Here is a 14,669-nt window from a genome sequence, read left to right as displayed (position 1 = left end):
GAATTGCACCGAGATATTTCACACCTCACAGATAGAGGATATCGACGTCCTACTAGTTCAGTATTGCGGTTATTATGACGTCCTGTGGACCGATGTATTTGTTGTTCTATAACAATTACACTTATTGTTGTGACTACGACTCTGGTGTTGATTATGATGGTGGATAATACGTAGGCAGTTACGCATAAATAATCGTGCAGAAGAATTTTCGTGGCACTACCACGGCCATCATGGCAGGCTGTTAAACAAGCGCGTGATGTCTGGCATTGCTGCGGCTGCTCCACGACGCTTTGTGTGAGGCTAAATCGCAGAAGGTGATCTCCTTCTGTATCGCTTCTTGATGACTGATCGTCGATAGCAGTGATCTTGTGGTCTTCCCTTGATGACGCATTGGTAGATTTCTCAAGTAGGGCGGTACCGGCTACAAATAAAGCCGTGGTCGGTACCCCACAGCGCATACGCTTTTCCTGTCTGAGTAGCAGTTGGTTCACCTCAGAAGCACCACGGTCACTGCCTAGTAAGCGCTTTAGCAGTTTAGTGAGACTCTGCCCTTGCCCCTTTAGTTAACATTTTGGTGGCAATCGCAATTTCTCCTAAAGGACCCCCCGTCCCCTGTCCCCCGTCCCTGTGGTTCCATTAAGCCCATCCAGGTAAACAGCAAAAATGCATATACGAAGCTGTTATGTCGCGTAAGACGCACCTATACAGCTATGTATATATATATATAAGGGGGTCAACGAGGCAAGCATTAGTCTCTTGCGTTAGCTGTCTGAGGCAGGTTTCCTATAGTTGCTTCTTGTGTTATGCTCTGTTGTGTCTAGAGGTAAGAACGAAAATCAGAGCGACCTAGGCGCTGAAGAAGCACAGCGTAATTTGGAGTAACTAAAACTAAGTTCGTCGAGAAACTTCCCCGTCTTGGGGTAGCGGCAAGCAAATACAACAGTGGCAGCGTAATCTTTGGAACAGAAAAAAGCCATCATCGACCACATACCATGCGGCCTTCTGTGGTAGTGATCACTGTACTTATGGAGTTTACTATGATTCCAGTTTGCTTCTGTGGACACGTAAGAACTTTAGCTTTCTCGAGTACGTTATGATTGCACGATTGAGTTTATAGCCAATAAATTTAAAGTGCGGTAATTGTAAGCAAGTACGTCAAACAGCAGAGAAGGTTCCAAGGCTCTTGAAATGAGAACACGTTCTATGTACGTAAAATATGTGCCAAAGGCTTCAAAATGAAACAAAGTGTGTGGACATGGAAAGGTCAGTAGAAAATTCCTAAGCGAGAGAGGCTTTTAGCAGACTTCGATATCATTCATATCGTGCAGAATTACCTTATTGACTTATCAAAAGATCTCGCAAGTAGCTCAAATGTAAAGAGCTCCACTTCAGTAAATTCGAATTAAGTACACTCTCATATTAATTAGTGCACTAATCGTTGACAATCTTGAAAACTCACGTTTTTTTAATTATTTGCTCAGAAGAGTGTGTTGACATATACATAATTCGTTGATCAGGGGCACAGATAGAGCGCACTCTACATACAAGATATTCAGTTAGTGATTAGGAAGCTAGCTAGAAAAATGTTTTTTGGGCGATTTTAGTTTATTCTTAGCATATACGAAATCGAACAAATTTTCTAAATCATATTTAGTTCCATGAATGATAATGTTCAGGCCGTGTGCGGCATTGACCTGATAAAACCCTACACTGCTTTGGAATCTCTGTACAACACTTATGCAGCCTCGCCATAACGACTTGAGCTAAAAAATAAGCCTTATGGAAACCTCAGTCTCGTTCACATGCACACTGACTGTGGAAAACACTATTTCTATTTAAACATGCTACACAATATGACTGCTTCCGGCGAGTTTCGTCTGAAGAAGTAGCCAGTTTTATTGACACAACACCGCCATAATAACTGTGAATTTTCGATTTTCTGCACGCAATTTATGTAGAATGGCGGTGGTGGTGGTGGTGGTGGATGGCATGACGGAGATAGCGGGGGCTTTAGTTCGTCGTTTAAGAAAGTCGGGCCTCCCGTCGTTGGCAGCATTGGGGGTCACGGCGGGGGAAGCTGGTCCAGTGGCGAATATGGGTCTGGTCACGGCGGGGGAAGTTGGTCCAGTGGCGAATATGGGTCCGGTCAGGGCGGATCGTCAAGTGGAATCGGAGGTAATAAACAGTACGGAAGCGGGCATTTTGGCAGCGGATGGTCAGATGATCAGAAGGGAGGCCACGGAGGTGGCTGGAAAGGTGCGGAAGAGTGGAGGCCGTACCACTTCGGCTACCAGACACATTCGCATGATGCAACCACTGCTCGTGAGGAGAAAACTGATGAACATGGCAGGGTGTCGGGATACTATACACTGATGACTGCTGATGGACGAAGCAGGAAGGTAAGTATGTGCTCACTTTGTTTCCTTTTTTTTTTTAAGTACGTGTTTGAATTTTGTTTGATTATCGAAGAGGGTCTACACCAACGGTACATTCGTAGCCGCACGAACTTTGCACGTATCGAACGTGTTTTTTTATCGTGATGTTGAAGGTGTCGTATGTGGCCGATGAGCATGGTTTCCGAGCAAAGGTTGACACCAACGAGCCAGGAACTGCCAATGAAGATCCTGCTAGCGCCCATTTTCGGTCATCCGCTCCAAAGGTCGTACACTCTCCAACAGCGCATAAAAGTGGCCATGGAGAATGGCAAGACCAGGGTCAGAGTAGTTGGTCTGGAGGACATTCGAGCGGTGATGAGAGAGTACGTGGCGGTTGGCAGGTAAACAGCTGAACAAAAAGCGTTTATCATCTTTTTCTAAGTGGTATAAAGAATTCTCATTCATATTCGCTCATCAGTACCGAAATAGCAGTTTGTACAAAAATCGCAAAGCTGCCGTGAGCTCTTAAACCGTCTCTGTTGACAAAATCAAATTGTGAAACTCATTACCAATTATAACCCGATAGGTGAACACCAACGTTAATCACGGAGGTTGGACTGGTGGCAACCGTCAAGACCGGAACAAGAGATGGTAAAGGCCAATTTGCTAAGCCCGAGAAGAATAATTTACCAGAGTGCTGTGCCGGAATCTCTGAACGGTGAACGATTCATTAGCATCCGAGAAATAATAATTTTATTATGCTATTTTACTTAACCAGATCAAGTATTCAAGCTAGCCACTTATAGCTTAGCTACCTGGTGTGAAAAAAACTAAATCTTCCATCGACGTTCTTCTGACAGTGAAAGCTGAAGCCACCGCCCGTTTGAGCGTGTTTCGAACTTGTATTCGTACGATCTAGGTTGCTACTACAAGCAACGCCATAAAATCATATAGTCTAAAACTGCATAGAGCGTTTGTTAGATGAATCCCATAAGGGATTTGGGTAATGTAGCAGAAATGCACTCAATGTTTCAAGACCTCTACTTGTACATTAGTTAACGTTTCGACTTATATGTGGTCCATCGTGCATATGGGCGTACATTCGTTAAATTTCGTGCTCGTCAACGACGAAACTTTGAGGACTCGTACTCCCTGCATGCATGCACCGTAACCCTTTGCATCCTGTTGTCGTTACGTTTCACGAACGTCATTTGGTCTATATGTAGTTGAATAAAACTGCTCTATTAACAGAAGACCTTTATGATATATAGTCTTTGAAACGCTTGCTTATGAGCTATGCGCTCGTTCCTAGATGGATTTACATACATACATACATACATATATATATATATATATATACGAAAAATAATTATAGCACAGGCATTTCAAAACGCACGACTAATAACAATACAGACAACGTCTATATCGAAGAATAGTTGTAAAAACAAAGCCGACCGGAAACAAATCGCTATACACGCTGGATATGAATGTATTATGAAGCGAATAAATTGGACATATATGCACACATAATCCTATAATTGTGTGTTCAATATTCGGCAATACAGTTTTTATTGCTCTATTTGAAAAAACTCTTATACAATGGAACCTCTCTCCAGCTTTTGCTGTGTAATGCTCTATGCTATCGTGACCTGCTTACCTGTAACGGCCTTAAAGCGAGCATCATCAATATAGAATTGTGGATATCTCTTCAATTATACAGTATTTGAATAAGGTGTTCTTATTCATTACGATGAATATGACTCCTTTTTCTGTTACTTTAGACTATTTTAATTCAATGTTTGTTTTTTAGCTGTTGCTGGTTTAAGCTTTGTGATGCAAGATAGATTTTCCTAAAATTCCCACCATTGTAACTTACATCTACTTGGGAAGAATATTGCTAATATTATATTTAGTCACCATATCTACTTCCTAAAACGTGTCGATGTGGGCTGGAAGGCAGTTGTTCCCTGTTCCTCATGCGCTTAATAATCTGCTGTATTAGTGTACGAAACCCTTTGCATTGTTAGACTGAAAAAACACCCAGTTAAACACACTAAAAGATCTGTTTTGTAAGCCATCGCATTACATTACATGATTCAGATAAGTTTACATGGTAAACTTATTTGATCGCCCTTGTCGGCGGGGGTCTCCGGCTCTGTCGGTTAATGGCTTCGTTACTCTACCACTTACTCTGCCGATATATACACGCTGTTTAGCGTAGTCAGTGGGGCTAAGCATCCGTGATATCCATAATAGACCTATAAAGCCAGCTTACCAATTTTTGAGCACTTAATGATTTCCAGGCTACGAGCATTGGCAAATTTAGCGTTCACCATATAATGGCACAAAGCGTACGAAATGTAATGTTCCCCACAGACGGAGTCTTCGATTTGTCTCAGCTGTTGATGAAGCGCACACTCGTATACTAACAAACCCGATTAACGAAGGCCTCAGTGCACTATCGATCTATTCAGTTAGCGAACAGATATACGCTCGGTAAACTGTAATAGAGTTCAGTGACCATCAGTCTCCGTACCAATAGAATGTATGCTCAACCATTTGAAAAATCCTATTGGTTTAAATCACATTCGGACTGCCCGTATTTTACAACGGTTATATTTTGAAATACGTCTGCTGTGTTTTAATACTATAAATGTATTTTGCATTGAATTAAATACTACTAATCTGATTTGGTCATTTCATTTCGATCTCATAACGACGAAGCTATGAATGATCAACAAGAGTTTCAGTCAACACAGTGTCCGAAGGTCTTAGATGCGAACACCAATGGGCTGTCTATGTCAGCATGTTATAAAGAATCCACTGATGTTCCAGCTAGACCCGCAGATGTGGCTTCTGGACAAGCACAAGCACCTGGACAGGGGATGTCAAAGGCCGTTTCATGGTCTAACATTTATCAAGAATCAGCAAACACCCGAAATTGTTCAAATGTTACGGCATCAACAAATACTGCCGCAGTGAGTACTCTACCCCCAGCAAAAGATTCAGGAACTCTTCGAGCTCCTCCTATCGTAGGAAGTACCAATATAGAATCACCTATGCCTGCCGCGCTACCACCGGTTGTTTCTGCATCTTCTGTGCATTTCGAAATGACGACTCCGTCTCCAGCGTCAACATTAGCAACAACGACTATCCCTGCACTGTTTGCAGCCCCTGCAGCCATAATGGCCCCAGTGTCTACACCGGCCTCAGGAATAGCTTCAGTTTCGGGTCCGGTTCCTACCACGGACCCTGCCCCGGTAGCAGCTCCTGTTCTGCCTGCGGTTTCAGGCATGCCTCGAATTCAAAGTCCGACGTCAGCATCCCTTCCAACGTCGACTTGCTGTGATAGTGCAGGCGTTTTACCCACCCAAACGTCTACTTTAAATCCGGCTGTTGCTCAAGTTCAGACCGTAGTACCGCCTGAAACCCACTCTGCAGGCTCGATACCCATGAAAATACCGATGTTACTAAAGAACTTAGAGCCAATGATGCTTAACAGTGGTTTTAACAATACTGCGACTGTTTCATCCCCAGGCACTCCATCGACGTTGCAACCACCTGACACATTAGCGGAAAATTTGAAGGATGGAGGCCAAAGAGCCAACTTGATGGAAGCTCCACAGGCCTGTGTGACGAACCTCAAGCCAGAAACAGGGAAACTATCTAACGCGGCCGATGTCAAATTGCAGATGTCCAGTTTAAGTTCACCAATGGGATCCTCGATTGAGGAAGGGATTGAGGCCAAAAATGCAGTTGGACTTGCTCGCCCTCAAGTCTATGTCGCCCGTACACCTTCCCGTCATAATTCGCAGGACCTACTAATGGTACCAATGATTTACAATGCAGCCAAGTCTTCCCAGCAGCAAGTTTCTTATCCGTCATCAGTTCCGCCATCTCCAGAAAGGCTCGCTCAAGATGAAATTCTTCATGGCAGCAAGGAGAATCAGTCAATCTTAAGGGAACCGCGCAGGCCCTCCTGCACGTACATGAATTCATCCATAAACGAGCCAGCTGTGTCTACTCTCCCAGTGGTTCGTTTCGCTGGTGTCAAGAAAGTTCAGTTTAGCAACAGCGGGACTTCCCTGCCGCGTGTCAAATCTGCTACGCCTTCAGACCTCAATGAAGTTGTGTCTCGTAATTCAAGCAATTCCAGTTTATCGGGAGTGTACGATGAACGGCCCGAGATGATCATACACCATCAGCTGATGTTACCAAACCCTGTGATCGTTCGTCGGACTTGTGCTCACAAAAATCATTTTATGTCTCTCGAGCTGTTCGTCTTCTTGGTGGTGATTCTGAACCTCGTCTTTCTAAGTTCGGTCGTCTACCGAACTCTATACGATGAACTCAAGCCTGCCCAAGAGCACGTCGTAAAGTGGACTGCAACGGTTTGAAAACGATTTTAATCTTTTGAAAATGTGAGGCACGGTTTCAGCGTTCGGGTACCCGATAATGTGCTGTTAAAATATGCACTGAGTAAGGCTTTTAGGTTCAAATATAAGATCAATTCTACTGTTTCTGTATTGTGGATTGCTTTTATATTGTATTTATCTTAATTTTGGCCACATACACATCCACAATAGAAACATACTGTAAGGTGTTGATCTTTAGAATGCAGACCTTTAGATAAGCACCACGATATAATCAAAACGAATTGCCATCGAGTCCCTATTGCTCAATAAGCCATTTCCATGGATTTACGATTTGACGGATTCACGGACAATCGATATCTCGCAGTTATTCTATATTTATAGTGAAATAGAACTCTCTACATACTACCCAACCGTTGAGTTTTTGAGTCGTAGTGTGGACTCATTCGTAGACGAACGGTGAGTTGGTGTTCGTAAAACCACGGAAATCTACAGACTGTTTGATGGTGTGCCTATTGGAGCCCGTATATATGTAAGCACTGGACGCTCACGGATAAGCTGTTTAAAATATCGAAATGACTAAGTGAAAGGCAGTGGCATAAGTGAAACGTCGTCGTATTGCAAAACTTAGCCTTCTATGGCATAATTTACAATTTAAAAGAAGTTGAAGAAAACACAAAGAAAATAGCGCATCTATAATTGAGGGTCAAGCAGGATAGCGTGAAGTTGCGTTACTTCCCACTACGTAGAAAGAGCTTGTTTCTAACAACAGGAGGCTGAGATTTGAGAGCTGGAAGCACAAACGCTGTAAATTACCAACTACAGTAAGTAGATATATTGGGAGCATCTACCACAAATATTCATAGCAGCATCTGCCAGAGTAAGTTAGTAGCTAACTAAAACTTGCCTTTATTACTGAGAACTAGAATACATATTGGCTATGTCATAGGAGTTAATTCAGAGAGCACTATACTTTTTCAATAAAGAATATTTAAATCAGGAATGAGGTATCTGGTTGATTTAACTTGTGGTCAGCGACCCTGCACTTTGGGCTTAAATGTGCTTGGCTCATCGGAATTGGTATTTACTGGTTTTCGCGTTCAGAGATTTATACACCAGAACTGACGAATACCTAAATGGTTTTCCGATAGGTATTCACCTGGAAGTACGACGCCACCGTAAAATCGATCTTCATTTTTTTGAATACCACACACTCTGAGAGCTGGAATAGAGTGAACTGAACATTGCTCAATTTGTTTATGCTTAGTTTTTTTACTGCTACAACCAGTAGCGCTTGTTGAAGTTTTCAAGGAGGTTCATATAGCGATCAATCTTCTGTGGACAGGCCAAACGAAGCGTTATTTTTTTTTTTATGTACAAGAAGAATATGTGGAAAAGGATAAACTGAGAAATGCTAAATTGTTTGCTTAGCGTATAGGAGGTTTTTGAGCGCAAATACGTGTCGAAATGTCTGCTATAGAAAGCACTGTTGCATATGGCCTTTAATTTTCGGGATTTTGTCGACTTGGGATAAGTCGATAATTTTTTTGAGTGGTGCATCATTTCGTCGGATATAGCCTGTAATTTTTATTATAAAGTAGTTTAATTGTTTTTGTGCTTATATATTTCTTTCTTTCTTTCTTTCTGAAGTGATGGACATGTATAGCTGATTCATGTCACTCTGGTTTCTGGTCGAAAAATGAAACAAGTAGTTGTTGTAATACGTACCGTTTCTATAACACTCAAACAATCAAACCTAGAACACATGTATATATATATATATATACATCTCGATCACTTCAGAAAGAAAGAAATATGATTGATATAAAACACATTAGTTGAGCTCGACTTTTACGTGAAAAGCTAATAAGAATGATTCCACACATTTCAGTCTAAGAACCTGAGTACCCTATTATTATTGGGATACTGGTTCGACATCAGTCCATTATCCAAATCGTGAGCGTTCTGTCAGAAAGAACCATGCCCAATGAAGAGTTGTGAATTCCGTTAGTATTTGTCTATTACGTTTCCTTATAATTTAAAATTCTAAAATGTTATATATAGGGCTGCTAGACGCTGACTAGTAGCTAGTGATTGTTTCTGCCCATAGCTACTATAAGCTGCCCTAATTTCGCACATATTCTGTAGTCCACACACCACCGGCTGTAGTCGCAATTGATAGTCAAAATGACTCATCTAAATTATAACTTTACGTAGTATATGATTGTAGAAAAAATTCTCTAGGTGTGAAGTCCCAGTTAATTTAGCTAGAATTCCACATGCAAACATGTCCTTGTTTCGTCCAGGTAACCGTTTGAGGTTAGGTGTTTCTCTGTTTGGAAATTCAAGCGAACTCCATTGTGCTTTTGAGGAAAACATAAGCACGTGCGTACGCAAACTTTTTCTCTCCCGTTCACAGCCACTTCGGTAATTATGCTTAAGGTAATTAGGTTTTCATTAATTGATGTACAAAAAAAAGTCAGACATTCCTCTGAATTGTAATATGCAGCAACGAAGGTCGAATTTTAATGGAATATATACGAAGCTAAGCAACTGTAATAGGCTGATCTGCAGTGGTTTTGAAACCTTATAGTAAAAACAAATACGGCCAGTAAATATCGTATCCAACCGAGCCTACTAGTTACGTATCATTTGAACTTCTGGGAAAGCGGCTTCGTCTAAGGTACCACGGATAAGTGCTCCTCTTCTTGTACGTATAGCAAAACAGGTAATAGCAATGGATGGGTCGACAACCATTCTCGAAGTGCAAAACATTGTCGATTTTGTATTTCATATATATATATATATATACACCATCACTTTAACTCACCGATCTTTCTCGTAATGTTGGAATATTAGCCGACACATATGTATGCTATAGTGTAGTTACATTATTGGATGTTTCCCAGTAGCAGACTTTCTCGTACTCCAGGCGCTTGTTTTGATTGACTACAGACGAACGAGCTTAAAGGTAATGAAGTTATAATAATAATAACATAGAGCAAACGACAACTGATCCAACATGCCTTTCAGATGTTTGCGTTTCGAATACTTATATGTCTAATGGTCTCTGCTCTTGTCACGAGAGTAGCAAGCAGCCCTTCGAAGATAATTTGGGTCTACCCACATGAAGAGCCCGGGAAACAGACCAGAAACAAGCCAACGAAATCGTCAAGCCTAGTTTGGGTTCGCAACATGCAGAGCAAAGTTCTTAAGCAAAATGGAGTTGATCATCCCATAGTATCCACGAATAAATGACTTCTAGTGTTATATATGTACAATGATCGTGTGGTCAGCTGTGAACTGTTTCATAATGTAATGATGCAGATCCATTTACAAGTTTCAATTCTGCAATGACAGGTGGCACAACTTGCTCCATAACGTTATAGGGATTTGCGTGAACTTTTTCGGGTAGAATAAAAACGTGTGTCACCTAAAGTCAAATAGTTCAGGCTCGTCAATTATGAAATAACTTCATTTACCAACAGCATTTCTTTGAACGTCTTGATGGTATTCTTTCAACGTTTTTACATCAAGCAACTAATGTCCAGCATCCGTGCACGGTAAATACGACGGGTTTATACTATAAATACCATGACATACATACGCAGTTGATTTTCTATCTCATGCTTTTGTAGAAGATAAGCTGAGTACGCTTTAATGTTAACAGTTTATCTGATCACGAAAAAATGTACCAGATGACGTTCATGCCACTGTGTGATACTACGTTTGTCTCAATGAATAATTTGTCCTACCCAAGACTGGTTGTTAACAGAATGTGTCATTTTAGTGAGTCTCAGCCACAAATCCGAACTTCTCAGTAGGGCCATTGCTCAGATATATGTGAAAACCTATTACTACTTCATATATTAACTACTAAACATTTTTGTGGCGGCTCGTACAATCTAAATAACACAACAGGTCATGATGTTTTCATATTTTTATATTGATGATTAAATTATAACTACAACACGTTAATAGCACATTGAATAGAATAGCATCGCGTTTGTGAGTATTGGTCTATAATTTAATAGCTGTACTGAATAGAAAGTTGGGAATGAATGCCCACTTAACGATCGCCAGCGGCAAAGTCTTTGATATTTTGAAAACTCTCGCAATACGACACCCGCTAAAATTTAAAAGATCGCGAGAATGGATGGAAATAACTATTTTTTTTTGGTAACTGCTAAAATTTATAAATTACGGAGATTACTTAAAATAGGTCTCTTGCAAGCGACCAATATTCCCTATTATTGTAGAGCTCCTATTTGCTCCATATAGCAAAATGGCTTCTGTAGAGACTAGTTCCGAATGTATCGTACTAGTACATCATCTTCCGGACGGTCCAACTTGGTACGGAGGTCGATACTATCGCCTAACCAGGTTAGAATGGTGCATATGAGAGAAATACGGGATTGCCTCTGCAGTTCCTCGATCCCCCAGTTAAATATTTCGCGTGCAGATTTCGGCAAGAAAAATCAAAGGACGCTTGTGAACCGACAAACTAATTCCAGTAGATATTAATGCAGTTATCTATGAAATGTCGTCAACTTCTCAACACTTACGTACATATTCATCCATCAAACCCTTTAACTCCAATAGTGAAGACAAGCTCAAGCTTCACATGTGTTCTTATAGTTGACTCCAGTCCACGGCTGAGCATCATCTTAGCGAACGTCAATGTAATTTCTATCAGGGTAAATCTGTAAAACATCAACACGAGCCGGCACACAGTTGTAAGCAGGCATATTACTGTACAAGCTTAACCCCGTAGACTTCACTAGCTTTCAGTGAAAAAGACCAACATGATATTACACCACATTTTTCCTAATTTTTTAATAGGTTAAAGGTCACTGTTTGTGAAATAGGTTGAAGGTTATTATTTCATCAAAAGGGCCCGGATTGAACTGCATCTGTTAACTGAAAGCGTATTTGCTGAAAGCTCGACCTGATAAATCGATCAGCGAGCCAAGAGCAGGTAATCTTCATATTATACCAACATGGATCCTGTTTTAGAGTTTTTGTGCTACATGCAAAAACGCGGGCGGCAAAAGGTAAGTTCACAGTTGAAGCAAAAATAGGAAAAACTTACATTTAGTTACTTCAAACAATGAACATACCTTGTATTTAGCCATCCATGTATTTACGTATGGTTTAACAAGCACATAAGTTCTTAGGTTGCTATTCTATTGTATGACGCTGAGATTATGCTGTTAATAGTCTAGAGGCGCCTTGATGAAGACTTGTGCACAGTGATGAAGCGTATAAGCTCGCTTCATCACTGTGCACATTCATGAGCCACTCCCAAATACTTGTGAAGCTACAAAATCAACGTGGCAGATGAGGAAGTTTAATCAAAGTTCTTTTTCTACAGCAGTTAAGAAGCACATTTAAGGAATATTTACACCTTTATTTTTTCCTATCCCCGTACTTAACTTGGCATTGTTCAACTAAGGAACAGCTCCATATAGGCAATGTGTTCAGCGGATTTAGCAGCACAAAAAAAAATGCAATTTCTTTCTTCTATAGCTGTTTCCTATAAATATAGGCAAAAAGAATATACTTTTGTTAACGAAACAAGCTCATCAGGGTGAGTGACGATCATACAACTGCTTTTTCCTCGATAACCAACAAGATTAGAACGATTAATTACATGAAGATATAACTATGCTAAAGACGAAGCTTGGGATCCTAAGGAAAGGCAGCGTTACATGGTTTAAAGCCCAGTGCATCTTAAGGTTTCTAGTTAAGAGAGTTTGGTCAGTTTAAGCTAGGTAGTATTTTTGCCTTTATCTGCAAGGTTTATAAATTAATATGTTGAACTATAATCTTTTCTGCTGACCTGTTTAGCTGTCTTGAATTGTTATTAAATCGTTTATTATTCTGCCAGTGCTACGCGCTCATGTTAACACATATAGGCTCCACCTGCTGCAGAGCTCAACAAAAAGGAACCTAAATAATTGACTTATATAAATATACCTATAAATAACTCGTCTACATTGTTTTCAAATTAATTCGATCTAATGAATCACTGGGTAAAACTTGGTCGACAAAACAACCCGTTATTCTCGGTAACCGATGCTAGTGTTAGATTAAGCCAAACCAAAAGCAGAAGTTGTATATCTTATCTTACACTTACCTACAATATATTCGAAAACAAAGATAAATCCGAAATATTTATGAAATTATCCTTATCCTTATTCTTTTACACCACGATTTGAAAAAAGCGGGTCCACTTTCCTCATGTGCTTTCAGGCTTCTCATACCTTCTATGAACACTGGAAACCCCATATGCGGCTTCTGATAACGTTAGCTAGTGCTGTTTCACAGACGGAGCAGTGCATTCGAGACGGCAATCTTTTAAAATTTTTCAATCGAGACATGGTCATCCATATTCATCAACTGAATGAAAAGCTCATCAATAGTTTACAGCTTATATTTTTAAATACACCATTCGATCATCTTATGTACTCATAATGTCATCTAGTTTTAGCTACTTCTTCCTTTTCCAATAATATTCTTCCTCTAAGTGAAAAATAAAAATAACCATGTTTTTGTAGATTCTCTATATTTCATTATTGAAATACTACGTATTTGTAAATTGAATAACAGCAATGACAGGTCTTGGCGGTAAAAGCAACAGTATGTCTTTTAGTAAATATTCAAAAAATGTGATAAGTACTCAAAAAGATAAAACCAATTGAATATGACGCCTGTTATCGATCTATAAAAGGAATATTTAGAAGTGGTTCAAGGTCGATAAAAGTAGCAAGAGTTAGAAAAACTTGGGTCATTGATTTGGGAACAAAGTTCACACCGTGTATTTTAGTGTTCAACTCCAACACCTCCTTCAGGACTCATAGTAGTTTACTGCAAAAGCTAGCGGCGACCACTTTTGCCTGTTTATAATGCCCGTTTGCATATGTTGTCTATCTGTTAAATTGGCAGAAAGTAACAGCGGCTTATTTCTACCTAACAAAGTGCAGAGTTTCACAGGAGGCCTAAAAACAAATTAATTAACTATGTTTTAACTATCACTCTATCTATCACCTTCTCTCACCCCCTAAACTAATTTATTTATTCTCTAAATTTTCAGGTATAGCGTTGAAGAGCTTGCCCAGCTAGATACCTTTCTCAGTTTGCTTCTGACAGGTGAACTTCTATGAATTTCAGTAGCCCGTGACTGAAAAAATACAAGTCCGCAAAAGCGAGTCTTAGAGAATATTAAAGATATAAGAGAATTTACTATTCAGACCTTTGCAATAAAAGCTTTAACGTCACTAAAAAGGATGACTTTGCCTCGTTTATGGTGTCTTTTCTGATGGAGAGGGTCTTTCTTTGCTTTGTATTGACGCAAAGACGTTAGTGGGCATCAGCTGTGCATTGCATGAAGTGCTGAGAGGTAATTAAAGGACATTTTCTGTTTATGGGGTACCCGGACTGCTAACTCGTGACAAAAGCAAGCGGCTGAACGAAATTACCGAAAAGAAGAAGTTGAATATTGACAGCCCGAAGCTTATCCAAAATAACCTAGATGGACTGAACGACATTATGCTTTATCATGATTTAAGTCACCATAGTATTTGTGAATTAATATTCTTTATTCAGCAGTTACCTGCGGTCCATTTGGCCTACCTTCTAGATTCAGACGTTTTTTTCACTATGCAAAGAACTTGAGGCATTTTTAATTATCTCTAATATTATTAACGATAATTAAAAATCCTTTTCTGCTTGTCAGGTTTGTTATTCTAGCACATATTTTGTCTTTACATTTGCCGATATCGGACCATAAATCCGCGTATGTTAGGCGCAAATAGCAGCTACTGAGCTAACCTCCACACATGAATATTTATAAACGGTAATTGGTGGTTACTTGGACGTTTGCAGACGGTTTTTTTAGTTGAACCAGTAGTTTCTGCAA

General features: G+C 40.1%; 2 protein-coding genes across 8 annotated transcripts; both read left to right on the top strand.

Annotated features, from left to right (window-relative positions):
• The first annotated feature begins 757 nt into the window (after nt 1-757).
• LOC111247926 (uncharacterized) lies at nt 758-3,911 on the top strand. The gene is made up of 4 exons (XM_022799476.2): nt 758-1,064; nt 1,959-2,399; nt 2,549-2,776; nt 2,962-3,911. Exons 1-4 carry the CDS (start codon nt 993-995, stop codon nt 3,028-3,030), a joined length of 810 nt encoding a protein of 269 aa, XP_022655211.1. The 5' UTR covers nt 758-992; the 3' UTR covers nt 3,031-3,911.
• Nucleotides 3,912-5,094: 1,183 nt separating this feature from the next.
• LOC111247924 (uncharacterized) lies at nt 5,095-14,038 on the top strand. Of its 7 annotated transcripts, none has more exons than XM_022799473.2 (4): nt 5,095-7,572; nt 8,640-8,754; nt 9,055-9,175; nt 9,782-10,192. In XM_022799473.2, exon 1 carries the CDS (start codon nt 5,102-5,104, stop codon nt 6,770-6,772), a length of 1,671 nt encoding a protein of 556 aa, XP_022655208.1. In that variant the 5' UTR covers nt 5,095-5,101; the 3' UTR covers nt 6,773-7,572; nt 8,640-8,754; nt 9,055-9,175; nt 9,782-10,192. The 7 variants fall into 7 exon arrangements, with proteins under 7 accessions (XP_022655208.1, XP_022655207.1, XP_086839300.1 ...); XM_022799472.2 differs by having other exon boundaries at nt 9,055-9,190; XM_086983174.1 differs by lacking the exon at nt 8,640-8,754.
• The last annotated feature ends 631 nt before the right edge of the window (nt 14,039-14,669 follow it).

Source organism: Varroa destructor, unplaced genomic scaffold (genome assembly GCF_002443255.2).
Source record: "Varroa destructor unplaced genomic scaffold, Vdes_3.0 BEIS01000003.1, whole genome shotgun sequence".
NCBI lineage: Eukaryota > Metazoa > Arthropoda > Arachnida > Mesostigmata > Varroidae > Varroa > Varroa destructor.
The sequence above is the reverse complement of the archived record's forward strand: the minus strand, read 5'-3'. Positions and strand labels throughout refer to the sequence as shown.